This window comes from Athene cunicularia, assembly GCF_003259725.1.
Source record: "Athene cunicularia isolate RWA chromosome 12 unlocalized genomic scaffold, athCun1 chr12_part1, whole genome shotgun sequence".
Taxonomy (NCBI): domain Eukaryota; kingdom Metazoa; phylum Chordata; class Aves; order Strigiformes; family Strigidae; genus Athene; species Athene cunicularia.
The window spans coordinates 2789894-2817685 of NW_020799116.1; the positions used below are offsets into that span (position 1 = coordinate 2789894).

The window sequence follows — 27792 nt, forward strand, 5'->3', positions numbered from 1 at the left end:
AGAGATGCAAATCAGCAGCACTTCCCAGCCTCAGGGGCTACCCATGCATCACCCCGACATGCCCTTATGCCAGGGGACACAGGGGGCAGAGAGTGATATTCGAGGCCCTGCATGCCATGGGACAAACCCACCCACTTAAAACAACCCCTGATCGATAACAGGATCTACAACAGCTTTCAAGATCTCCTGGCAATACAGCAGCAAACGACTTCCCACACGCCATGCCCCATTCATATTTCTAAGTCAAGAAAAGACAAGCATAAGAAAAAATTTATGACCAGGCTACAGTCAGTACTATTAAAATTACTCCTCAGGATTGCTTTTGAAGGTCTTGATTCCATCATCCAGGCTGCCCACTGATGCAGCACTGCATCCCTTCGCAGGGAGCCCATCGACTGGAGCCACAGCAAATGGTCCCAATGGCATCAGCGTGGCCTCTACGTCAACCTCCTTGTTCTCCTGTCAAGTTCTGCCTTTAATTTGCAAGGCTGTCTATCATGCACAATCCAGGATCAATAAAAAAACCCACTGCCCAAGGACAGAGGAAGGATGTGCCTAGAGGTGAGTTATGAGAGACCTGAAGGGTGGAAGGGACTGAGACGAAGATAAGTATAAAGTCAAAATCAGTGCTCAGAAGGAGTCAGGTCCTCCTGTCCTCCCTCCCACCTTTAGCTTAACATTAAATCACAGTCTGCCCACCTAGAACAGGCAACCATTTATCTTTTGGGGCTGTAAAACCCAGGTTTTCAGATTTCCTCCTTGCCACCACAAGAGATGGAAATGTTGTCTCCCCACATCCAATGACCCCAGCGGTTAAAACCCCAAGAACATCACACGGCTCTTAATTAAACAGCAAAATCTGGTGATGGAGAGTGGGAATTGGGATGCAGGTCTGTCCTCCCAGTGCCACCCCATGACACAGTGCAGCAGTCCTGCTTCAGCAGCAAGGGGATGGGCTGTCTATGCAAGGGGTTCTCCGCATCATTTGGGAACTCTAAGTCACTCCTTGCCAACAAGAGCTGCGGTCTGGTGCCATTTACTCAGCACAGTAATAGCATGTACAGATCACTCCCTCAGCTCACAAACTCTAGAGAGAGTGTCAGAACCCCAACAAGTAGTCTTATTTATTTAAAAAAAAAAAAATCCATTATGTATGTATTCCCTGGGAAAAGAAGAGCCTTAGAGCCTTTTCTGATGAAAATACTCATCTTGACCAAAAAAAAAAAAAAAAAGTTTAGAGACAAGCCATTCAACCAAAAAGTTCTTGGTTGGGATAAAGGGGGAAAAAAGCTGAAGAATCGGATTTTCCCAGTTAGTGAGATGTTTAAAGAAACAGAGATATGTGGGTGGGATGTTTTTGTGTCTTGGGCATCAAGAACAGCTTTCCAAGTCTGTCTAGGCTCCTAGCTTCTATTGGAATTAAGAAGGTGTTAATTCCTAGCTACTTTTAGAAATCTCCCTCCCAATTCTTGAAACTGCTGGTCATCAGGAGATGGTGGGAAATGCCTTTGTGCAAGGCACAGAAACCCCTCTGCCAGCTTCACACAGCTTTGCTGGAAACACCTCTTTTGCCTGCAAGTCCATTTGTCTCACCAAGAGGCTGTGAAATCAAAACAGATCAGGCAGTGAAAATATTTAGGGAGCTTGGGGATTTTTTTCTTCATTTTTTTTGGTTTGTTTGGTTTGGCTTTTTTCAATAAGCAGCTATCTATACCTTTAGCCACCTAAATACCAGCCACTTATTGGAAAACCCTATCCCCACCATACATAAAGGAATCAGGTTAGTCTAAAAAGCTAACTTTTCATTTTGCTGTGGCTCTGCCAGCACTGTTCCAATGCTGACCCACAGTGTTGTCTTCCTGTTCCCATCCCAGGGCTCCCTCGAGCGTTGCCAGCACACATTAAGACTGACGTTCCCCAGTGCCTGCTTTTGCCATCCTGGGCTTTTCCCAAGAGTCTCAAATAGGACAGCTGGCATAGTTGTTGTAGAAAAACTGAGTGCCCATGAAAACCCCCAGCACACACAAATTGTTAATCCCAATAACATAAATGGAAGAGACACCCCTGCCACCCTTTTTCTAGCTTTAATAATCAAAACAACACCCCACATGGTTTTAAATGCAAACCAGAAAGGATGCACAGGCATGCGCGAGAAGAACAAGGAATTCACCCCTTTTTTATAGTAGCTTACAGCTAGGCACAACAAATTTTCCAGCCCACTCCAGAAAGAGCCCAGACTCACCATGCATGGCAGCAAAGGGACACACGCCTGTCGCATGGGCCAGTGGAACCACACTGGAGTGATGTACTCACAGCAAGGCACGGGGGGCTTTCATTCCTGTTGCAACCAAAGCACAGGTGTGGGATCTGGGTAGGATTTGCCCTTGGGATACCAACACATGTCTACCTTTCCAGAAGGAAGGGTTAATGCCACCATGGACATGCTGTCTTGCACACCAGCTTCCCTGCAAGGATTTATCACCTGCCTCTGGGCTGCAAGGGCCCTTTTTCATTCAATTACCCCCCTAAGAGACCAATATCCTCTCTGCCGCTGGAGCCCAGAGGAAGATGAGGGATGAGCTGTGGCCAAAGGAGCCGCACAGGGCTGACAGCAGGTGAGAGTCACCTGGGATGCTACGGGATCAGGCTGAAAAATGGGCTTCATTAGGAGACATAAATAAAACATGCCAAATCATAAGTTATTAATGAGTTACAGAAAGGGCTGAAGCGTAGCCACGCTGACAGAAGAGGAATCACAGCCGTTGCCAGCTCAGTGGTTTGGGCTTTTCTGTGTTCACCAGTGCCCGGCTTTCAATGCTGCAAAAGGAACAACCCCATAAATATTCACTGCAGCAGCCTCCGAGATGTCTTCCACTATGAAACATGCGGGTGAGGATAAATCCTAGGAGGCAACCATCATCTTAAAGAAAAGGTGGCCAAGCGAGGGATATTGTGCTCAGCCTTATGTTTCCGAGACCACGGGATCAACCTCTGCACCATGGCTGCATTTTGGGGAGAAGTCCGACGTCTCTGTGCGCTGGCTGCCCATCTACTAAATAAAAACTGCTTTGTTTTACTGGCTAGTGGAGGCCTGGAGGATAAATGCAGTAATAGACTGCTGCCTCCTCCAGGAATAGATGCTCTATAGGACTTTCCACTCAACACTTTGCTGTGCAGTGCCCTGGACTTGACATGACACCACAGGATGGAAAGTTTACCTGCTTACCCACTTTTTTTTTTTTTTCCCCCTTGTCAGCAAGACATCCAAAACACTTCTTGTTTATCTGCTGGAAGCAAATCTTTCGGTAACAGAAATCCAGTCACAGAAATGCTCCCTGCTCTGAAACACAGCCAGGATGCTTTATGGTGAGATATTCCTGTACAGCAAACAAGGCGACACGGCATGAGACCTTGTTCCCAATTGCTGGGATTAATTTCCATGACACAGTTGACAACAAAAACATGGAAATAAAACTGAACATCTTTCTACAGCAAACAGGATGTAGTAACTTCTGTCTAAAGGACAAGTCAGGACACCTACTAGTACAAACATGATATCTTTGAAAATCTGGATTTCAGTATAAAAGCTGCCATGCTAAAACTGATAATTTTATAGCAAATCTCAAGATACTTAAGAGTTTTTCTGAACACATTCTTCTAGTCAGTTTTCAGAGTGTTTTTTCTTTGCTTACTTATTTTCTCCGTTCCCATTCAGACACAAGAGAAGAAGAACAAAAAGGAAAAGGAAGCACCTAGTCCAACCAGAAAAAGAAAAAAAAACCAGTAGTAAACATGATTTGGTGGAGCTTAAAAGGCTGAAAAACATAGAGGTAAGTAAAAGGAAAGCAGTATGTGTATTTTCTTTTACAAATTTTGATGTCTAGCATGTTCCAAATGACAGCTTTTGACAAAGGAACAGCAAAATAACTTTTATTACTCTGGCATCACTCACACCACACACTGGGAAGAATTAGACTGGACAAAAATAAACAAGCTCTAAGTTTGAGCATCTCAAACCAAGGAACCAAGCTTTTTCTTCTGCCGCAGCAGGGGGGTCTAGGCCTCTCAGTGTGTGCTGCTGGTGGGGCTCAGGCAGCTCCTGGTCTTCACCAGCTCTTGCAGAGAATTCACTTACCTGGGGCTGCGGGCTTTGGGAAGCAGAAGAAACGGTGAGGGCACCTTTAAATTGCCTCATTTGCTACTTTTCAGGCCGACACATGTATTTGCTTAATGATTTAGGATCTCCACCGCTTCTGTTTACTTATTTATAAAATACAGTTGATTTGCTGCAGTAATTGGGGGCTAGCAGGGAAGCCAACCACCACTCTCCAAATAGTCCAATTTGAGCTCAGCTGAACATCAGACACAGCCATACAGAAATCACGGCAGCGGGATGCACAGCAGTACCAAAGGCACAGGGGGCAGCGACCCCTCACACAGACATTTGCTACGTGACAGCCACAGAATTTGCTAATGTCATCACTAATATGGAGGAAAGTTTAATTATTGTATTGGACAAGGGACTGTTTTCCCCTGGGGTTTTCAACAGCACCTTCTGTGGAGGATCAAGGGACCTTGAAGAGGAGAGAGGAGCCCTATGGCTGTATGAGCCGGTGATGGCCAAAGGCAGCAGCTGAGCTGCAGGCAGGGAAGACCCTGCCTGTCCCTGGCCAGCCAAATGAATGCCTGCCAGATTAACTATGAAGGTTCCCCATGCCAGGAAAAGCTCAAGGGCTCAACAAGAAAAGAAAAGCAGGAATCCAAGAGGACTGACAGCAAGAAATTCTCTCTGAAGTGAGGGGATTAGCTGGGGAGGGGGCAGCTGGAGTTTGAGGGAAGAAAATGAAAATGCAGCAGAAAGAAGGGAGCTGGGGAAAGCTTACCTAAGAAAAAGTGCCAGCCTGTGGAAAGGAGTCTGTTATGAAGCAGAGAGTAGCAATTAGTACAGGGAGATTAATCCTCATTTCCGTGAGGATGTTTAAGCTTAAAACTACATAAACCTAACAGCAGCCACTATAGTTGAGATTTGAACATATTACCTTACAATTAACTCTGAGCAGACGGGGTATCTCCCCAAGCAAGCATCCAGCTGGAGACTCAGGCAGAGCCCAGCACGGTTTTGGGACACGGGGTCACATAAATGCCTGGACCAGAGGACAGACAGATACCTGAGCTGGGGTATCTGCGCCTCTTTCACAAATGCAACCCCTTCGCTATATCTTCCTTTCTCTCTTCCAAAGGTGGTTGATATTTTTAGTGCCAAATAACAAATGTTTTTCCCAGGCCTGACCATCTCCCAGGATGCAACAGATAGCTAGTTTGGTTTTGAGCATTTACTGATGGGAAATGCAGTGGAGCTCATTACTCACAAGCATAATTTCTATCAGCTCCCATCCTTGGTTGCTGCCCAGTCATGATGGGCTCATTCTGACAACAACAGTGCCTAGGCATCGTTTATTTTTCCTCATTCTTTTGGGGGCATACTTTAAACATCAGTTGTCCCAAAATATAGAAGACAAGTAATAACATCTGTCTCTGGCTGTTCATTTCAAAGCCCTAGTCCCAAAAGCCAATTCCAGCTCAGTTTAATCCTTGATCAAAGCAGTACAATTTAGCACTGGATTAGTGATTCGCTCATTTAAATGTCACTAAGAAATGCAGGTGATCTAAGTAAATTCTAAATATTTCAACCAAAGCCACTGAAACTTTATCAGGTAGTACAAGGATAACACTTTTTTAACCTTCATTACAACCTCAGGCTGCATTTTCATAGTGTTTTGCAGGCACTTACTCTACTTGTGTCAGAACAGTCTTTGAACTTCCCTGGAAAGCTGCATAAGAAAAAATCCCTCATGATACAACATTTTTTACCAATTCCTTCAGGATGCTAGACCAAAAAAGCATGCCAGGGAAAAGAACTGGAAAAACTAACAAGGCAACAAACCTCCTGGTATCTCCCCACTAAAAAGGACCTCAGGGCTGTGTTTTATCCCAGCACTTCCAGGCATCACTCTAGAAGGTGGGAATCCTGCCTGTGCCACGCTGTTTGATTGAGAACACAAAACTCATTCCAGTGCAGAGAGAAACCCATGAAACCTCCAAACCAGGGCAGAGAAGAAACAAAGAAACATCAGCATAAAGTGTCAAAAGGAAGTGATGCCAAATACAAATTCATGCATCTGAAATAAGCTCAGCCCTGAGTCTGCCACAGCAGGAAGGTAATGCCAGGGTGAACGTTCCCTTCTGTGCAGCGAAGAGCACAGAGACCCTCTCGCTGACACCTGTGCGTGCCTGGCACTGCCTGTGCCCTCACCAGAGGAAAGAGCCTGGTGAGGCAACCATAACCCACATGCTCCCTCTCAGCACCCCAGTAACCGATGCCAAGTGTAGCAGCCCTCAGGCTCCTGCTCTATACTCAGGTCTGTCCCATAGAATTGTGACCTTGATCTAAGCAAATTTTACTTACTAGGCAAGTCACACACAGGAATAAGGTCTAGCCCTCCTCAGAAACACATGCACTGCCATTTGCTGCCAAAGTTTTGTACCTGCCAGTGTCCTGAGACAGAGTTCCCATGCGTCAACACACAGATCCCTGCACCAGCAAGTAAGTCTCTCTCCCCTTAAGTGAGGCTAACAGCTGAATTTATGTATTCAGTGAAGTCTGAAATCAATAATATCCAAGTTAGGCTGAGCCCCTAAAAGCTGTTGTTCTTTAGAGGTCCCTATAAAAATGCAGGTCGTCTTCCTTTACACCAAAGGACTTTGATCTGCTGCAGGAATGCTGTTGGCAGTAAGGGCTTGCACAGGAGGGCAGAGCTCCCAGCCGTTAGCAAGGGCTCCAGGCCCCATTGAAATGCAAACCTCTCAGAAACCAAAGGCAGCAGCAACTGGACCGTGAGCAGGGAGCTCTGCTGCCACAGCAACCTCTGCCATGGAAGTTCAGAGACCATCTAACACTCATAAAACTAAACCAGGAGCAAGGGACCCCGGGATCACAGTTCAGCACAAAAAAACCCTTATCGCATGCAGCTCTGCAGGACTACGAGAACAGAAACTCTGTCCTGTCTCAGATTAATTTACTCAGAGATATACTTAAAATTTTACTGCTCCTCAAATCTTCTCAAAGTTTGGTTTTCTCCCTGTTATCCTCCCAGGTTTCTCATCCTTTCAACCCACTCCCCTCCTGGAAGGAGGGCGGGGAGGGACAGACATCAGGACTCCCGAACAGTCTGCTGGAGTCCAGCGAACACCCAAATGCCTCTCCCTGCAAAGTAACTGCTCCCGCATGGGAGAAGGAAAACCTTGTGAGACTCTGAGGCACACCTAAAACTACTTTACTGCAATAATAACCATGGCAGATAGATAGAATAAAAATCCAGAGAATCATCAGGGAAATAAAATCCAACCTCTGAAAAATATGAGACGTGCAAAAAAGTAAAATAATCCTAGTCTCCCCCACCAATGCACATCAAGAATGAAAATCAGTCACAGACCATGGAGCTTTTTTCCTCCTGCCCAGCTAAGGAAATGTTCAAACGAGTCCCCTCCAAGCCCCTCTCGCGGATAGGAGCGAACCGCTCCGCTCTCATCGTACCTTTATTCCTCCGTCTCACCACCCCAAGCCGACACTTGAGTGAAACAGCAAACATCTTCCCCGACCGCAGCCTCCAGCGCTCCGCTCACATGGCTCTGTGCCGCTTCTCCCTCCGCACCTCTGCCTGGCTCTGCGAGGGGCTGCTGCCTCGAAATTAATTTATGATTACCGTGAAACAGAGTCGTGCTTTATGTAGTGGCAGAGGGAGTGAGAAGGAAGGGGTTTTGGGGGGAGGATGGCAAAGACACAGCTAGAGGGGACACGGATCCTTTCTGCCAGAACTTTCAGTGGGGGGCTGTTTTGTCTCGTTATCTTGTCCGGATGAATAAAATCACTCATTGATGTTTATAAACCTATCACCAGTCTCCTGCTGTTAAGGGCTGGGAATCTGGTAATATATTAACATATTAATTTGCAAAGTAATGTTTTACCTTAGCACTTAAGGGTGCATCCTTACATTTCACCAGAAAGCTAATCCAGAGTTTACCAAAGCAAAGGAGATAAAAGCCCTCAATTTTATGGGACCAGTTCACCAGAAACCCAGCACCAGTGCACATGCCATGGGGCTATGTGCTGACAACAGCCTCAGCAATGTTAAATCCTGCTAAAGAAATTTTTCTGAAAAAAAACCTTTTTGTGTCTGCAGAAACCCTGGCCAGAGGAGGCCACGACAATGCTGGGGGGACTGGAGCACCCCCCTGTGAGGACAGGCTGAGAGAGTTGGGGGGTTCAGCTGGAGAAGAGAAGGCTCTGGGGAGACCTTAGAGTGGCCCCCAGGGCTGAAAGGGGCTGCGGGAAAGGGGGGAGAGACCCTTGATCAGGGGTGAAGGGAGAGAATGAGGGGGAACGGTTTTAAACTGTAAGAGGGTAGATTTAGGTTAGATATAAGGAAGAAATTCCTTACTGTGAGGGGGTGAGGCCCTGGCACAGGTTGCCCAGAGCAGCTGTGGCTGCCCCCTCCCTGGAAGGGTTCAAGGCCAGGTTGGATGGGGCTTTGGGCAACCTGGGCTAGTGGAAGGTGGCCCTGCCCATGGCAGGAGTTTGGAACTGGATGATCTGTAAGGTCCCTTCCAACCCAAACCATTCTATCCCTATCTATCCCAAACTCACAGGGAAACTCCAGGTTTACAGAAGTAGGCCCCCTTACCTGAGGGCTAAAGGCTGCTCTCAATAGATGGGAGTTTACCAACACAAAATCTCCGAGCACCTTCCCTAGCCAACATTTCTGCTGATCCACAGATGACTTAAGAGGTCACAGATTGTTTCCACAGACCAACTGCTGCAGGCAGCAACATGGTGCATCTTTTCAGGAGGCCCCTTAGAGACGTGACACAGAATAATCCAATCTCCGATGTCTGATCTCAGCACTGAGTCTCTGAACTTAATTACTAGGGTTACTCTCCCACTTTTTAGGCTGCAAGGACTCATGCACAGTTTGGTAAATTCAAAGGAAAACGTAACACAGATTGACCCAGAAAGCTTTCCGGCAAGGAAAAGGCTAAAAGAGAGCTGCTTTGAACGAGTGGCAGCGTTAGCAGCACAGCATAAATGGCAATCCCAGAGGAGCTAACACTGAATTTCAAATTCAAGAATTCCAATTACAGACCCTCGAAACTCAATGCCTGAGAGATCAATCTTTACATAACAGCACGAGAGATTTTCTTCTTGGCTCCATCTTGTTTTCGTTATTATAGAGAATTGAAAGCATTGACACGTGTGCACATGTGTATCAAGTATTGATAAATTTAGATGTATGTATTTAAAGCCTTGTACACAAGATGAAAAGCCTGAGCGTGTTTGCATTGCGTGAGAAACATGCACGTGGGGCTGATGATGGGTTGAGGGATGGGGCCAGGCCACAGGGCTTCTCCTCCTGCTTCTGTAACTGCTGAGAGCACAAGGGGGCTGCTCAGATGACACAGAGCCCCAGATGTTCAGTTTCTGAGACAGTCCCCAAGCTGAACCGCAGCTCCCCGTGGACAGCTGCTTGCTCTGTCCAGGTTGCCTTTTCTTTTCCTACCTCTACTGAGCACATGCATCTCCAATTAATTTTTCTGGAGCTGTAGCAGAGGAACTTAACAGTTTTCCCAATCAAAATATCATTTTGCACCAGATTTTGCCTGTTTTCATGGTGCTGAAGTGCCAGTCACAAATAACTGCTAGAGGAACTATGCCATTTCATCCTCTCTCTAGGTTCATCACTGGGATTTAAGCATATTCAGACATAGACATGAATATTAAGATCCAGTTTACCCTCCTCTGAGAGGCTCAGTGAACTTCTTTAGCCAGAGGAATTGCCTGTATGTCCCAAGACAATTGGTTTTACCTCTGAGGAAATTCCAGTCGCAAACAAAACACAGCTGTTTCTCTTTGATACTGAAACAAGTGTGTTTTCAGCTCTCCTGCATATAAATCTAATCCTCATTTCAGCTAAGGAAATGACTGTGGGGACACTGGTCATCAAGAGCACACAATACAAGGAGTGAGAAATGCAGCAATTAAACTAAGAGGATAAAAAAGCATTTGTATAATGGGAAATCTATTACCATTTATCATGTCTGGTATTTGAAGTGGCTCTGCCAAGCCATAGAATCCATTCCAAATAAAGCAAGAGGATAATGAAAATAGATATACACCAAGTTTCAGATAAATAAAGCAAAACACCATGTGATTAATTAATATACAGTATTCAGAATATATGTATGTACTGCTTGTTTATCTGTCTGGCAATGCTTACACTTTTTCTATAGCAGACTGTAGAGAAATGGTAAGGAACAGTTGTCTATTCGTGTAAATATTTTAAAATATGTATCAGAACAAAATTAAAGGAGCAGAAACTACCAAAAGTAGAGCTCACATTAAATTAGTTTTCCTTGAAGTTGCCATACAGCTTGTTTCCTTTCTCAGGAATAGTAATGCAAAATCCCATGTGTCTAATACCTATCCTGAAAATTACACACTGTACTAAAACATATTTTAAAAGGCAATATTTCCTTACTAACAGGTACAGTTATAGTTGAATGCTTTAATGTTACAAATACTGCCTTTGTGAATTTGTTCAGATTATTTTCATCTTCTCTTCATCAGTTTAAAGGACGTTCCACCCTAACTTTATATATGCTTCAGTTCTGTATGACTAGAGGTACAGCCAGTGGGCAGACACATAAAACGTGTTCTGGGGAGAAAACTTCAGATTTCTATGGAAAGGCAGCTGCCTTTCCCCCCCCCGCCCCCCCCTCCATTTTGTATTTGCACATTGTCTGCAAAAAGTAAAAACAGATATTACCAGATAGTGCGCTGACAGGCTTCTTATCATCACTATAGATTACACTACATTAAACTAGCTAACCAGTGTACATCTTCCATTTAAAAAAGAAAACAAAATAAACAAAGTTCACTATAGATGGTTTTGCTCTACAAATAGCATATCAGTAACTTCTCATTGGAATAATTTCAGGTATCAGTAACAAAAGCTATGAAAAACCTGCCTTTGTACTACAGCCCTTTGTTAAATCTTGTCCTTGGCAAATAGATTCTGTTGGATAATTAGTCCAGTAAAAATACATCACACAGACTGGCCAACAACAGACTGAAGGTATCCCTCAAAAATATTCATGCCATGGCGTATGCTACAGACAAGCCATTGCAATTAGCAGGCAACGGATCTCCCCCTAAGAGCTCGGGAGCTCTTTGAGAGCTACAGCAGCAAATTACAGTGGCCAAATGTGGCATTAAAGCACTTGGAGACAAAAAGTCTGCCTTAGATAAGGAAGTCAGATCAATGCTGAAACAACAAATCCAATACAGTAATGCCTTGAACCAAACTCAGGATGAGCTGATCTATAAAAATCAGATATCCGTAGTCCCATGGGATTCTGTGTAGCAGTGATGAAGCTCCCCCTCCTGATGGGTGAATTCCCCCCGAAACGCCCGTATCCTCTGTGTAAAACAGAGCAGCACCAGGGTAGCCAGAAAGTGCTCACCCCCTTCCCAGAGCAACTGAACAGACCCCAGGTTCCAAGTTTATTGCCTGTTGGTGCCTGTTAAATCTAATACGCTGCTAACAAATGCTGTTAGTTCAGGGCGGGGGGTCACACTGACAGCTTGGCAAAGCCAGGCTGAACTTCTTTATCCTTGTGTGATGACATTGTCAGTAACAAAGGCTTGGGAGAAGATGCTCTGCCCACACTGACACTTGTACTGCTTTAACTGATTACCCTTAATAAATGATCCCAGCGACAACGTGAATGAGGAACAGTTTCACTGAAACCACGCTCAATTAGTAGACAATTCCCAAAAGGAAATGGTCTAAATTATGCTTTACAAGTACCTTCCCTGGTCCTAATTACTGTGGCTACAGCTTTCCCCTGTGCGATGCCACAGCCTCCAATGGAGTAACATCAGGGGGGAAAGTTTGATGTGGCCCTATTAGGTTTAATTACCCTGACAATAACTTATGAAGGTGACAGTCTGTCATGAAACTGTGTTCAGCTATGTAGACAAAGCGGCTTCAGTCACTAACCTTCGACCTTGGTATTTTGAAAGCCCTACGTATTTTCTGCATCCACAGGTGACTTCTCTGACACATGCTCTGAGCATCCTGTGCAACTTCTTACAAACTCACCAGCTTCACAGAAGGCCACCTCATGAGAAATGCCACGTTTCATTTTTGGCTATGTGCAATTATATTTCCCCGAATTAGAACTTCTCCAGCCCCTCGACCCTCTGTAGCATCTGCTGCAAGAAACCAGCAAGAGGTTCTTTGGAGAAATGCCCAGTTCTCACCAGTGCGTTTGCTGATACCAGGAATAAGCACCACAGTCCCAGAGTTTCAAAAGTAACACTCATGGGGACTGCACCTCCAACCTAAACCACAGAGATGGTAATGATTTGTATCTAGATTAGACTGAGGCTAGAATTCAAGGAAGATGGTTTGAAGGCTAGGGATGAGAGCTATATGCTGATGATGTCTGCCTAGTTGTCCTCTCCATAATTCACACCCCAGATTGGCAGGAAGGCTGAATGTGTAGGATTTTATGGGCACTTTTCTGCAATTCAACTGGGTGAATGGCATTTGGATTATGTCCCAAAGCTAAGAAGGCAGCTAATTTAAACATTCACATCTATGTTCCTTTTTTTAGTTTCTTGAACCCTATCAGTATTACTAAGGCATCTCCTCCTATAATTATTTTATCAGCTGACAAGAATATCTCGACAATTCATGTGTAAAAGTATTCTTATATTCTTCTCTGGTAGTATTTCAGTAGTGATGCTGCAGTCTTAGCATCCACAGCAAACCAAAAGCTCAGGTGCTGGATGCTCAACCCATCTTTTTTCCTGCTTTTGCACAACAAAGAGCAGGTCCCTACTTGGAAATGTTGCTGCAACAGTAGTAAATAACAGCAGCTACTGAATTGCAAGAAAATATTGAATGTATTTGGAAATGGGGTTAGGAGAGCTGTATTATCCCAAAGAGTAGTGACCAAAGTGGTACAGCCTATGGCCCATGGTAAGAAGCAAGGTCTTGCAGGTGGAACACTGTTGCCGGAATCAGCCTGAGACCACAGTTTATTTTGCCAGGAAATGCTGAAGCTGTTCTTTAATAATTAAATGGTACAGTATGTTTGCTCAATCTGCGAATCCATGGACAAGGCATCAGTCTTTCCAAGGAGACAGCTGAGTCTCCTGAAGCAAGAAATTAAAACAGTCTTATCTCCATGTGCTGTATTGCCACTCGCTCTGACTGCCAATTTACTTAGAGGAACGAAAGGCTCCTGCAAATGCCGACTGCAGATGCTGGCCTAGACAGAGGTCACGCTACGCCCTGCTGGATGTACTCCCAACAGCCTTCTCACTGGATTTTACGTTGTTGTTCTGCTAATGAAGCAATTAGCTAGTAACAGCCCCAGACGAGTTAGGATGCCAAAGGGCAAAAGTCATTTCCCTTTTAAGCAGGTTCTCGTTACCCAGCTTAAGTGCCAGCTGCAATCTTTAACTGGGAGCAGTTAAAAGGGAATACACAAATCTAGCTGTTACTTACAGAGCATCGTCCGTCTTCCCGGCCCAGAAGGATGACAGGAAAGCTGCGGTCACTGCAACACGCAGCTTCTCTTTGAAATTAAAGAGCCTCACTTTAGACATGCTATACTGGGAAATTTAAAATAATCATGCAGAATCAGTACGGCTTCTGCTAGGAAATATATGTACATTTTTAAGTAGCCTGTTTGTGCTGATACACTCATTACTGATATTTAGCACCCAGCAAAAAATGACTTTTTTAAGCAAAGGATTGAAAGTTCCAAGTTACACGATTATTAATCAATAACAGAGTGTTCAAGAGGTCTTAAGGACCCATGAAATTGAATTTTATTATCATTAAACACACTACAGCAATATTAAGGTTGCTTACACAGACCTCATCTGGGGGGGGGGGCATTTTGCCTGCACTGTACAAATGTTCCTGTATCACACCAAGTGCGGTTTGAGTAGAAGAGAAAGAATGGGACAAGAGAAGTACAATTCTCCCAATTTTAAACTCTTACAGACAAAGCCCTTTTCATAATGATAGCAGTAAAGGTGTCTCGCTCACAAGAACAAATTACTTGGGGAAAATAGCACATTATCTGTTCTGGCCTTCCAGAAAACCAACCAGAAGGTTTGCCTTGCTCTTGTCCAAGTTACTAGGGATACATGGATGAAGGTTTTGGCCTGTGTTTTTACAGGACATCAAGCTAAATTATCCTTGTCCACTATCAAATCTAATGACCACATCTACTGCCGCATATAGCTGGCATTGCTTTCTCATCTGCAAAACCGCCACACCAGTTTACTCTGGCAGAAAACTTGCCCATCAGTGGCTTGCCCAGTATTGGACTGGGAGCCAATAGCAGAGCAGGGAACTGAGCCCAGCTTTAATTAAGTGCATACATCCAGCTGAAAGCTTATCATTAATTTTTCCCGCTTGAAGCATTTTTCCATTCACACAAGGCTTGAATTTCTTACCCCTTTTGACAGAAGGTGCAGCTTTGCCTGCCCCTATGGTTGTCAGACCCAGAGCTGCACCATCGTGGAGGTGGTCCAGCACTTGCTCTTCCAAGAATTGACTGCACCCATAATTACCTAGAGACTTGTTTGGGAAATGCCTAAATTGTAGTAATTATCATGATGGCATAATTAAAAATGGATGAAATCTCACTGACAGGTGGTATTTTGAAAAGCACTATCAATTTCTTACTTCCCGTTAAGAAAGATATTTACTTTTATCGTCCAGGGGAGACTTTGAGAACTCCACCTCTGATTTCTCCTCTGTTCAGACTTCATTTACTACCCTTATTTCTGAAGTACTTTCCTACCCCAATACCCTACATTTCTCTCATCCAGGAATTGCCATGTTCATTTCTCTAAATAGCAATACCAAACTCAGCCCTTCACAAAGGTTACAATTCAGTCTATACCTTATATTTTATGCTGATGTCTAAAAACATCATCAAAGCTGCATTTTATAGTCAGGGAGCCTGAAACTCTCACTCTCTATTGGCATTTTCTTATCAATGGATTGGTTCCATCATCAGGTGAACAATCAGGAAAACACTTTGTTCCAGAGTCAGTGTTGATGCACCCTACAGGTGGGGCTTCAGGTTGGTCAGAGGAAAGATGGTGCCTAAAGTTTTCCAAAACTCCTGTGCTGCCTGGCTTTACTTGCTTATTTTTATTATTCAAAAGAAAAAAAAAAAAAAAAAAAAAAAAAGTATTTTGAGAAGTTAATTCAGCATGTGTCTCTGCTTCCCTAGGAAATCAAGCAGTTGGCCTCCAGGCTCACCTGTGCTTGTCTCATGGGCAGACTAATTCAGGATGAAGCTGCAGAAAGGACTAAACTACACCGGCTTCTGCAACTACTTGATAAGCAAGTGGGGTGTGGATACCATCTCTAACCATATGAGCATTCACATACTTGCTCTTGAAGAAAAAGACCATTTGTCCCATTACACATTTTCGCTCTTACCCGTTTCCTTGGCATTTATGAGAGGTGACCCCAAGATGGAAGGACCGGACTGAATCTGATCGCTCCAGTCCTCTGAAGGCTGAAACCTGCAGCTTTGATTTATCCGTTCTCTAGCACTTAGTGTTATAGGAAAGGTGAGAAAAAGGCACACAAATTCATGGAAAGCTATGAAAAGCTTAACAGTAGGGAAACATATTTATTGGGGCAAGATGACAGAGACTGAAGGAACTCATCTACTTTTTTTTTTTTTTTCCCTGCAAATATTAGCCTTCAGCAAAGATATGAAAACATTTGTCTTTATTCTAAAGAGAATATTATCAGCTAATTAATTTCTAGCACCAAACAGTCTGGATGAGGAAGGGTTTAATTGCTGAAAAAGTTGAAACAGAATATTTTTACAGCAAAATTTGTGTTTGGTTACAATGATTTGATTCAGTTTGATCAAAAGCTTTCTCTGTACAATTGTCTCTGCTGGAAGTTAAGAGATCCCATAACCATTTGTGAGCTTTTAATCACCTTTGAATCTCCAGTGTACACCAGGAATCCCCTTTCTGCAGCCACTATAGCACGTGCAAGTGGAGGAGACACCAGAAATAATGCAACTGTACGACCCTGTTAGCCAAAAGGGAGATTGGAGATGCTGGGGCTTTGAAAGGGCACCAGGCTCCACGTAGGAAATACAGCAGCTTTCTCCTTCTGCTGGTCACCACAAGGGAAGTCACTTCAAAGGGTCAAAAAAGGGCAAGTCTTTCCATCTCAACAGACCAGTTTATATCTTGTGACATGAGCATAAGTGCTAATAACCACTTCATTTACAGAGCGCTCACTACCGTAGGGCACAGATGGGGAGAAGATTATTAGGGTCTCCAGCCTGCTGCCCTTCTCAGGATCCTCTGCCTTTATCTACAAATATCCCTGTCTCAATGCTATTAACCCTAACTTCATCAGAGCCACACATTAACTCCTGCTCTTAGGTTTTCCCCTTTCCACCAGCAACAATGCTGCTCCCACTAGCAGAGCACTCGGTGCCAGGTCTCAGAGTCATCCCAGGACCTACAGCAGGTTAGATCTCAACTGCTTGACTGCTGCGTGCAGTACTCCAGCACCGTCCCCAGACCACGACTAGGACCAGACAGTACAGCACCCATACACCCAGCCTCGTGCCGATGCTCCGCCAAAAGGATCTTCTCGTTCCTGTCTCACCCCTTCCCTGCTATACAGCTGTGTCCAAATCACTTCACCTCCTGCATTCCCATATAAATAAGCAACCCTTTATTTAGAGGTTCCTCAAGACACTATTTTAGTTATCACTGCTTCTACCAAAAGTCTTCACACCTGGGGGTACACGGAGCTCTATGAACAGCCACATTCGAAGAAGAGAGGCATAGGAATACACAAATCTTTTTTTTCCAGCATCTGAATTTATGGCTGGAAACTAAACTATCAGCTTTGCAATGATTTACTGCTGTACAATGAGACCCCTGGGATATAAACAGAGGAGACAAACCTGCAGGACAATAAATTGCCACAAACCAAACTGTCATCACAAAATGTGTAAAAGCTGTGTGAAAATCACCCCGTTGATGGGACAGAGGGCCTTATGACAGCTGCTCTTCTGCTGGCATGAGGTAAAGGTGCCTCTTCCTAAGCAAGCAAGGGGGAACTCCTCCACCACCACCTGCAGCTCTTTCCATCTCCTTCCCCACCCAGGATCTAGGACACTCCACAGGTTTCTCATGAGCTTTGCTCCATGATATCCAGAGTACCAGCCCCCAAATCCTGATGATGAGACATTTCTGAAAGGCTATCAAGTTTCATCAGGCACAGAGGCACCTAAAGGACCCAAACCCTTTGGACAGCCTGGCCATGCAGTTCTGAACTCTTGTTGGTGTGGTCCCGCTCTGGGCCAGGCACCTATGTGAAGATGTTTGTCTTCACCTCAGGGATCAGGTGGGACAAGACCAGCTCTTAGAGAGGCCCGTCAGCGATCACTGCAGCTCCTGATCTCCTTCGCCTGCCAGGGCTGCGTCTCTGTAGGTCCTCACATCCCTCCAAGCCCCAGCACTCACGAACTTCAAAGCCACAAGAAATGCAGGAACAATTCTGGTGAGCTCAGCCAGTGGCTTTACAAGGATGGCTTGGTTTTAATTATGTGCCTGGGGGATTTCTTGTGGGAGGATGAAGTAACTAGGTCTGGCATCACTTAGCAAGGGAAGGGTAGGAGTTTAGCACAGATGATCTGAAAGGCTGTGCAACATCCCTCTGAATGTATTAATTTAACCTAGAAGTTGAGTAGCTCTGTATTTCTAAAGGTAGATGATACTGGGTGGAAAATTTGAAGAACAACTGTATATTAGCTTTCAGAGGGACCAGAGAAAAACAAAAAAAGTAAAAATCTCGAGTATAATTTTTAATTCTCCATAGCCTTACATATAACTGGGACTAGTCCAGTGTAGAGAGAGCTATAACCGATGGCACATGCGTCTAGGTCACTGCCAATCCCCCCTCCTATACCAAAGTTCTCCCTCTGTTGAGGATAACATGAGATTTTCCCAAACATCCCCTTTGCTGAATCTGCCTTTCTGCTTAGACACCACAAAGCCAGGCAACTCAGCACTACTTTGAAATGGGGTGGGGAGAAGAGAGAACAAAACAAAGAAATCTGGAGAGACTGTCCGCAGGGAAATCCAAGAAGCTACAAGAAGATAAAACGAGAGGCAAAGAGGAATCCTTATGAAAATGCATGAGATGTGAAAAACTGACAGGCCTATTAAACATGCCTAAATATGAGCAGAGATTATCCCAATGCCGCTGTCATGTCCTATTGTTCTCCATCCTCCCTTTGTTCCCCCTCTCCAGCCTCCGGAGAAGCAGCTCACCGGCGTCCCCCAATCCCTTCTGCTCATCCCTCCAACCAGCGACAGCCATACACGTTCCAGGCCCATCATTCCTTGCCTTGCATCTTCACACAAACTGCTTTTTTTACCAGTTCTTGGCCAGCCGATGGCATTTCTGCTTTCTGTGCACTGCTCCCAAAGAAGACACATGAATGCCAAAGAGCCTGTGGGGAGCAGGGGCTGGCTGATGCTTCTGTAAACACCATGCTAATCTGTTTAAGTTATTAGACTCCCATATATGTGTTTTTAATAATAAAGGCAACATTTGGATGCTGCCAAGGTATCAGAGAGACAGCAGCAGACACAGAAAAGCCACCTCCACCATATAAACAATGGAAAATGTTCTCTTATCTTTTCATACCACTAGGCCTTCAGGCTGCAAAATAAATGATTGCATTCATTTACATTTTATTGTGGTGATATAACTGGCTGAAATAACTGCCGGCAGAGAATCCGACTGCAGGAATGCACTATTTTTCTCCCCATTTGCCTTAACAGATGCTTTTTTTTTTTGGCAATCCATCTCTATCACTGTTTTCCAGATAGCAGAAGGGGCATTAACCCACTACCTATCTTGCATTCAGGGGAAAAAAGCCATTGGTTCAGCTTTTTACAAAGTCTCAGGCTAACAACCTTACAGAGTAGCAAAGACTGTGAAAGAAGGGGCCCTTCACCTAAAACATACCCAGGCAGTAAAACTAAAACTTTCTTAGTTGCACATTCACGTCCCAAAAACCCTAAAAGCCACAGAGAAGTCAGCCTGTGAGACACATCTTCATCTTAGCCAGTCACTTATACTTCCCCTACAGTCAACAGAGAGGAAGACTCTTGAGAATTCATCCTGCAAGTTTGAGATGCCTATTTTGGGTTGAGAAGCACCAATTCCTCTCCTTTCCCTGCTAAGCAGCCTGGACATAGCTCAGAGGAAGAGGTCCACTCCAAATGTCCAGCTGAGGTGGACCCAGCCCATCTAACTAACCTGCCCATACAGGTTGGCATTAACTACAGGTTCAAAAGATCATTCCTTTGATAAACGAATAACCAAATAAGTGACCAAAGCACTCAATCTCTCAGGTCAGCACCATAAAGTTTAGCAGATGGTTAGAAGGATGCAGACTGAATGTAAAACTCAACGCTGATGGGACCATGTTCCCAGGCAGCAGGAAAACTCAGGGCTTGGTGTGAACTCTCTCAGCTGACAGCTGCCTATTAAAAAGATAAAGTAAAATACACAGAGGGTTAACAATAGCAGCAACTGTCAATTTAGGGCTATCTAACATTTTCTACTGCCGCTTCATTTTCTGATACCTAAATGTTTTCAGGTTTTAATTTCCTTTCTTATCTGTTGATCAATTTCTAACTAAAGACGGTGCAAAAAATATAATGAAAAGTTTAAGCAAAAGTATTTGAGCATATTTCACTGGAAAAACAGTTGCAAAAACACAGCTCATACTCTTGAGCTACCACCTCACCAGGGGGGAGTGAGCGAGCGGCTGCATGGTGCTTAGTTGCTGGCTGGGGTGAAACCAGGATAGGAGGTAAGACAGGAGAAGGTCTGGGCAGCTGGAAGCAGAATGAATTAATATAGATAAGTAAATTAAATCAAATCAAATCCTACAAGCAACAAAGACCCAGTTAGGAAGGATATCCTGTTCTCACCATAGCTTGCAACTGGAAGAAGCAGGGACACCTCAGAGGGACCCAAGAAAGAGGTCGCTAAAGAATCCTCCAGTGGCTCAAACCCACTGGGGTTATAGGCAGTCCAGTTAAACCCCCTCTAGGCTGGCTGGCTTCATCTTAGGTGTAGTTTCATAAGCTCTTCACATCCCCTGGACTCCAGCAATGCAGAACGAAGGAAGCTGAGCCTGACGGCCAAGCGCACAGCCCGTCACATTTTCCTCTGCTGGGTCACAGCCACCGGCAGAGTTCAACTGTGCTGAGGACATGTCAGCAAATGCTGTAAATGTCTCTTTTTCATGATCTGGGCTTCTCTTGTTTGGCTTTTTTATAGATAGACTAAAACCAGAATAATTATTGGTGATATTACAGCCACAGCATAGTTTGCTTGGAAGATAAAAATGGGTATAGCAAACCTGGATCCAGACCAACTTTGGCTGTAGCACACTTTTGCAGGCAAACACATCCCTCAGAAAAACACCAACCTAAATTTCTTGATTTCCCATTGCTTTTCTGTTGCACAAACATACATAACAAACATCCAGGCTTAAACATCTCAAAACGCATCAACACCTATCAAACAAAAATCTCAATGAGCTACTTGTTCTTCCTGCACTTTTAAAAATATTATCCCACTGGAGAGAAGACTCCCTGCTCTACGCACAGCACAGATGTGCAAAATGCCACCCTCACAAGGAACAGAAGGTTTATAAAGGAGACCCAAGAGTCCCAGCTCCCCACCCTTAACACTTCTCCCACCAATATTTTTCAGCCCTTGAAAAGCACGACAGCAGAGGCTGGCTGTAGGAAGCTGTCCTGGCACGTAAGCAATGGATATCAACCAGGCACGCTATCTCCAGGCAAGCGGGAGCATTCCTGATCCCTTACCACTGGTACAGAGGTGCAGGCGGCACAAACCACCTGGGTCACAGAGTTGCTGGCTCTCCCCTTCTTCCTCCACCCTCAGCTCCTCTCTCCATCTCTTCCTCCTCCTTGATGACTTCTTAAGGATCTTCAAAACCTTGTTGACTTTATTCATTTGGTCTCACAGCCGGAGAGAGGGGACGGGATTCCCCCGACTCCTGTGTCTCGACAGGTCCAGCTCCCTGGAAGGAGGGACAGCTAGAAGCAGGCAGGTCACTGGGAGGCACAAAAGTGCTCGTGTGTGTATGCATGCGTGTCTCTGTGTCAAAAGCTTCTTTCCACCCAAAGAGAGAGTTCTGGGTGGCAGCGGGAGGGGGGGAGAGAGAAGGATTTCTTTTGCCTCTGTCCATCCACAGCTCTTGCAGACAATGAGAGCAGGCATTTCCTCTATGACTTGGGAAAGCTCATAACTCACAGGGGCAGCAGATCCTGTATAGGGTTTTCAATTTCGGTTTTCGACAATATATGCATTCTGGCAGATTTCAAATGCTCCTCAGGCAAAAGAGGCAGCATCAGCTCAGAAAAAGCAGTGATTCTTAAAGAATTCTGGCTTCATTTCAAAGATTAGAAGCAGCTAATGCAGACAGCAAATACTATCTGTGTCTATGAGAAATGCTACATAACTGTGCAGTTTGCAGGAAAGAGCCTCAGCTCTCCTGGACTTAGATAATTACTCATTATCCAGCACCTTTCAGCAATCACTTTCTCGCTGACATCTTTGGAAAGAGGCAAGCAATTTCCCCCGTTTCCTGCAGACACTGGGGCACTGCAAGGTGAAGTGGCTAGTCAAGACATTTTTAGCACAATCACTGAACACATCCCTGCAAATAGCTTCCTATTTCAAAAGTTTAGACTCTCTAAACTTTTCAAATAATTTAGAGCCTCTAAATGTTTTTAAATGACCCTGTGATATTTTTAAACAGACTTTAACGGACAACAGCGTGAGGCCTGCAGTGCCCACCCAGGGCTATATATCTCAGACATCAGTCAAACCAACCACAGAGAAGGATGCAAGAACCCCAAGTGGGAAGCTCTGACACTATCTCCCATCCACAGCAATCTCCAGAGATAGAGAGCTCAGAATCCCTTCCACTGCTGCCATCCTGGCATTGCAAACTGAGGCACAGGTCGGGAGTAAGAAGAGCACTCTCCTTGAAACAATCATTTTGTGTGGTAAATGACAGTTTTCAGAGACAGGAGCCTAAGTGGAAAATAACCATGTATGTGGGGGAAAGGCTGCCTGGGAGTCAGGCAGGTGACAAACACATACCTTTACTGCTGGCTTCTCAGCTGTAAACCAGACCATGAGACATGACTGAAGACAGATGCTTTTTAATCCACTCATACCCATGGGAACCAACAGCAGAGGCAGATTATCAGTCCGTAATAGTCAGGGCAACCCTGGGCCAACCTACAAAGGTATTTGGGTGCCCAGTTCCTATCTGCAGGATGAGCTGCCCTTAGAAAACCTTAGAAGCTGAGGTAGCTGCTGACCCTGGGGCTGTAGGTCCCACAGGACCCCTTTGACCTCAGGTCCTGCAGAGAGAATCAACACCAACTTATCTCCCACACTGATGCCAAGGAAATAGCCATCATGATTGTCTCCTGGCTATTTCAGGGTGAAAAAGTGCTTCTGGGGCAATGACTGTCAGCTTGGGAGGAGCCCTCTCCAACCAGGGCAGTGGAGGTAGTGGAAAGGAAAAGTTCTTTTCCAAATAACCACATGTGGGATGGACACGGCTGTGCCTGGCAGTAGGACCGAGAGCCTGTTAATATGCCTAAAACTCCATTTACAGCGATATAATTAAGAACAAACCCCGCAGTAGAGAGTATTAATGGATGTACAAATTAAATTATCATGCACTTCATTTAAGGCATTATAAATAGAGCCATTACTCTCACCGCTGAGCAAGATCCAACCCACACCCAGCACCCCCACGTGAAGGCCAGCACAGGGCAGAGCGTGGCCCACCACCGACAGCCACCTCCAGCCTCAGTTAACTCTTTCAGGCCTGACCTCTCACACCAGACACGGCCACGTCAGCACTGCCGCAGAGCAGACCTCAATGGCAAGCTTTGGCAGATGCAGTCTTTCCCAGCTCATTAAGGACTAGATTTTAATGAGACGTGGCCCCAGACAAGCAGCGCTGTGCAAATTGCACCACCCCAGGAAACTGTGATCCCACGCATCCCTCCGAGGTGCAGTTGTTCTTTTTCCATGTTTCTCCGGGGCAGGAGGTAATTCACACTGCCCGGGCTCAGCAGTTTACCGTGGTCAGAGCTGGCTCAGCTTACCCAGGAGTAAAGGCAGCTCTTTGCTGAGCAAAGATCTCCCTGCCTTCCCTCCAGGGCAGGACGGCTGTGCCTGTTTCCCCTTCCTCCTGTCCGTGGGCAGCACCCAAAGCAGAGGCTGCTCCTGGTGAGTGCTCGTCCCAGTTTGCATTGCTCTCTGCCATTTGTGATCCCCATGCTCTTATAGGCGTTAAAGCTTTCACAAGTGCCCTTGGAGATAGGCAGGGTGCTCGTCCCAGCCTCGCACGATGGAGAAACCCTTTGGAGTGGTTCCCAGATTAGATATCAATCTGGCAGCAGAGTCCCAAAGGCAAGGGAAAGCACTGTGCAGGCATCAGGGCTCGAGGGTGATGGGGTCCACAACTCTTGCCACCATGCAGAAAAACCCAACGTTATCCATCCAGGGCAGGGGCAGACTTCACCCTTAGTCCTGCTTCCCTGTGCCCAGGCTCCTTCTTCGCACAGTCTTCATCATACTGGTATCCTTCCCCAAACCCTCCCCCATCTCCATCTCACTCCTACCCCAGACTCACGCCCTTTCCTTTCCTTTCCGTTGGAGAATGGTTGTAATCCTTCAAGTATTTCTCAGTGAGATTTATGAGTACAATTCTATTTTATTTTGATGGTTAATACTAGCACTAATGCTGCTGTCATGTATACATAATTAATAATGAGACCATTAATACCAAACAAATCTAAGAGTCACTTTATTGGTCTTCAGTGTCATTAGTTAGAGCTGACATAACCAATTCAAGTTGTCATTCATACTGAGTCACCATTACCACTTTTACAAAAAACTACAGATTTGGGGCTGTACTGCAGCCCAGACTCTCAATCCAGCAAGCAATGCTATAGAGGGTCATCTGAGGGCGATTCCTTTCTCATTTAATTAATATTTAGAGAGCTGCAGCAATACAGTGAGCAGTAGAAAAGCAAGAAATGCTTTATGTGGAGCAACATTAAGCATTTTGCTGAGATGAGCTCTCGGGGATTAAAGATACAACTTGTATGTCCCCCTATGACTGTAGATGCTACTTGCACTCAACCCATTCTGCATTTTCCCACCTGCCACAGTATCGTGTGACCCATCATACACATGGATAAGGAAAAATAGTCTCTGATGCAATGTCGCTGCCTTAATTGTGCAAAGCGCCTGTAGAGTTGCTGCTGCCTGCAGCAGAGAGGATGGTGTCTACATTCTTAAAACAGGACCTGGCAGGGCATTATAAAAGGTGACAAGCCACTGTGAACTATCCAGGCTTTGTAGGCTACTTTTTTATGATTAAGTAATCATAAGATCTCTTAATAACCTGTTTTGGACAGATTTCTGCTTTATGGCCAGCCTGTCTGCTAATCCTGTAGATTGCACTCACACTGCTTTCAAAATTTATTCTGCAGTCAGAGCAGCAAGTTGCTCTCTACTCATCTGAAGGCCAAAATCGCTGCCTCAAAGCACTAAGGATTTAAGGGTTGAAAAATCCTTCAAAGCAACTCACTAACTACTGCGAGTGCTGGAAACACTTTGGTTCCCTTTCAGGTAATGACACACTCTTTTCATGTCCTATTCCCACTTAGCTTCACCTTCCACTTCTCACAAATTTTCTGAAGCTGCTTGATTTGAGCCAAGATTTGGGTAGAATTTAGGAAAGTTCAATAATAACAGTTTAATATTGCTAAATTAATCCAAACTATTTACTTCTCCCTCCTTTTCCAATCACAGTCCTAAAGTATAGCAGCTATTAAGTGTTTTCCAAAGCAAACCACGCATGTTTCAAATTGGTCTCAATTTAGCAGTTTTATTTTTGTGTTAAATGATAGGGAACAGCATTAGCACAAGGGTCATTACATGAGTCAGCAGCACACAGCGGCTGCCTCTTGCCCAAGAAAACAGAACAGCCTCATGCTCTGTTTCAGCCCCGGCAATCCTCCTCTCCTTCATGCTCCTGTTTCATCCTACCCCTGACAGCAGAGCCATCCTACGCCCCATGGAAGAGGCTGCTCCCTAACCAGCAGTATTATCAGGTATTTCTCAGCATTAGAGCATCCCAGGTGATTTCAAACAGGAAAGCAGCCAATACTATTGCCCTTAATTTTTATAAAACATAGGTGTGGCACATCTGCCACAAACACAAAAGGGAGGGAGCAGGAAGACCTTAAGGAGTAGGGATGCAGAAAGATAGCCCTATTTGCCTATGCCAGACCACCCAGTCACAGCCGACAGATTTAAGCATAGCCAAATGTCCGGCCTGTTTTTTTGGCAGGCAGTCCTCAGGCAAAACTGGAGGGCTTGGGGAAGTTCCCAACGGCAGCAGGTCAACCCATGCATCGCCAACCGCAGCATGGTTCTCAGCGATCACATGCAACACGTGGGTCTGCTGCAGCGTGGAGAGACACCACAGAGACGCCATGTCCTTGTTCAACACTGAGCAAATGCCTCCAAAACAAGGACTATTTCACCAGTAAGTCCTTGTTTAATCCTCCTCTACCACAATATGCTTGTTCCATAAATCTGAGTTCGTTAGGTTTAGCGAGGCTAGAGACAGCACAAAACACCATCTTGCGTGCTGCAGTTATTAATCACACCATGCAGCGCTGCTGTTAGGCTTCATGTCATGACATCTTCAATTGTTTTAACACCAGTCTGTGGCACTGACCCCCTCTGCAAGTTTCTGCTGATGCCCTGCCACTTAACTCTTTTCCCTTAGAAATTTTCCAACTGTTTCAAAGACCATAAGAAGCTTTTGAGAAGTCAACTGCTTCGTGTCTTGCAACTGCTGCATCTTAAGCAAATTAGTTTGGGCTTTTGGCTTTATTACAAAATAACAAACATGACAATAAATCAAGGCAACAGAGAAAGAGGATGTTGGAGGTTTGCCAGTTGTGCACAGCATCTTACCAGCTTGACTGCAGCTACAGAAATGAAAGTTGGGAATTTCAATATCTTCAAGCAATGGAAGAGCACAGGCCTGACAGAGCAATTAAGGACTCACGCAGCTACTTCCAACCACTCGTGCTAAGCTCATGCTTCTTTCAAGGGAACGTCGTCTCAGAATTAATATTGACCAAAAAACCCCCCAACCAGGGCTCAGATGGCTTTAAAAATCTTCCCAATTTTAAAAGCATCAGGTGCAGATTAGGCATTCTGTTTGTTTATTTTTCTGGGGTGGGAAAACACGTATCTGGTCAAAAATATCTGTGGATGAATAAAGGGCTGGAATTGCTGTAAAGACAACAAAAACTGCACCAGCAATATAAATAAATTCCAATTCCTGACAGGGCCACAGTATTTTCACTGTAACAATAACAGTGCTGAGACCAGGGAACAGACAGTGCCCATTTATCATGGAAAATGATTAAACATGCTTGGGTAAAATATGAACTTATCTGACCTACACATTTTCCTTCCCAGGTTCTTTCCTGCAATTATTGTACCTTCATTTCTTTCACTTGCCTGACACTACCTCACAAGATCTTCCAGCACCTGCAATGCCCTTTGAGCCTCTGAAAGTTGCTGTGCAATTGTAACAGCACCATTAAATAGTCTTTGTCAAGTCTCCCTAGGTAGGGTGAGAGTGCAGCCCTGGAAAAGCAGGGTAAAATGACATTTGGTGACTGACACATCTCCTAGGTGTCCCTGGGGCTAGCAGAGACCCAAACATACGCTGCAGGCAAGTCCAGGAACATGTAGGTACACACTTTTCTATTGGAAAGGGAAACAGAGACACCAACATAAAATTGTTAAAGCAAAACTCTGGGTCTTGTTTTGTAAAAGTTCGAACACTGCATGTCAAGATAGTGCTTGTTTAATTTCAGCTCCACAAAGCCACAACTTTACACTTTCAGGTACTATTTCTCAGCACTCCCATGCTATAGCCTCTCTGAATTTTGTTCGGGTTCAATAAAGAAATCTGGAAAGGTGACAACTCTGATCCTGTGCCAAATGCAGGCTGGCAGACAGCTGCAGAAGGGAGCAAGTTCAGAGAAACAGTTTTTCAGTAGTATAAAGTGTCACAAGTGACACAGTAGTATCCGAGTCTAAAGGGACTGATCCTGTAGCCATGGTTGCTTAGTGGAGGATGATCTCTACCCCTTCACAGAGGCAAAGGTATACAAACGGGTCCAAAATTCTGCTTTCACTTGAATCCCTAAGGCTCCAAAGTGAAGGACTAGAAAGAGGAAACAGCACTGAGAGAGACCATGCAGTGAGAAACAGCAAACAGAATCAAGTTACACACATGGCTTTTAAGACGGGATGGCTTAAAACATCAGAAACATCAGTGGAATGAAAGTGGAAGCTGCCCTGCCAGTCTGAATTCAGCCCGAGGGTGCCATGCAGAAGAGGCATTAACCCCCCCGGAGTTTGATTATGTGACTCAGTCCAAACCCTGGTGAAATACAGTCCTCAA

General features: G+C 44.9%; 1 protein-coding gene across 5 annotated transcripts in view; it reads right to left on the minus strand.

Annotated features, from left to right (window-relative positions):
• GRIP2 (glutamate receptor interacting protein 2) overlaps positions 1-27792 on the minus strand; it is a 286822-nt gene that overhangs the window by 126466 nt on the left and 132564 nt on the right. For 2 of the 5 annotated variants that reach the window (XM_026857406.1, XM_026857413.1), the window contains exon 1: positions 21059-21251. The exons of 2 other annotated variants lie outside the window; for them this stretch is intronic. In XM_026857406.1, coding sequence (XP_026713207.1) covers positions 21059-21209 — 151 coding nt within the window. In that variant the 5' untranslated portion in view covers positions 21210-21251. Of the gene's footprint in view, positions 1-7594; positions 7679-21058; positions 21252-27792 lie in introns of those variants that run through there. One more of the 5 variants, XM_026857409.1, reaches the window with a different exon arrangement.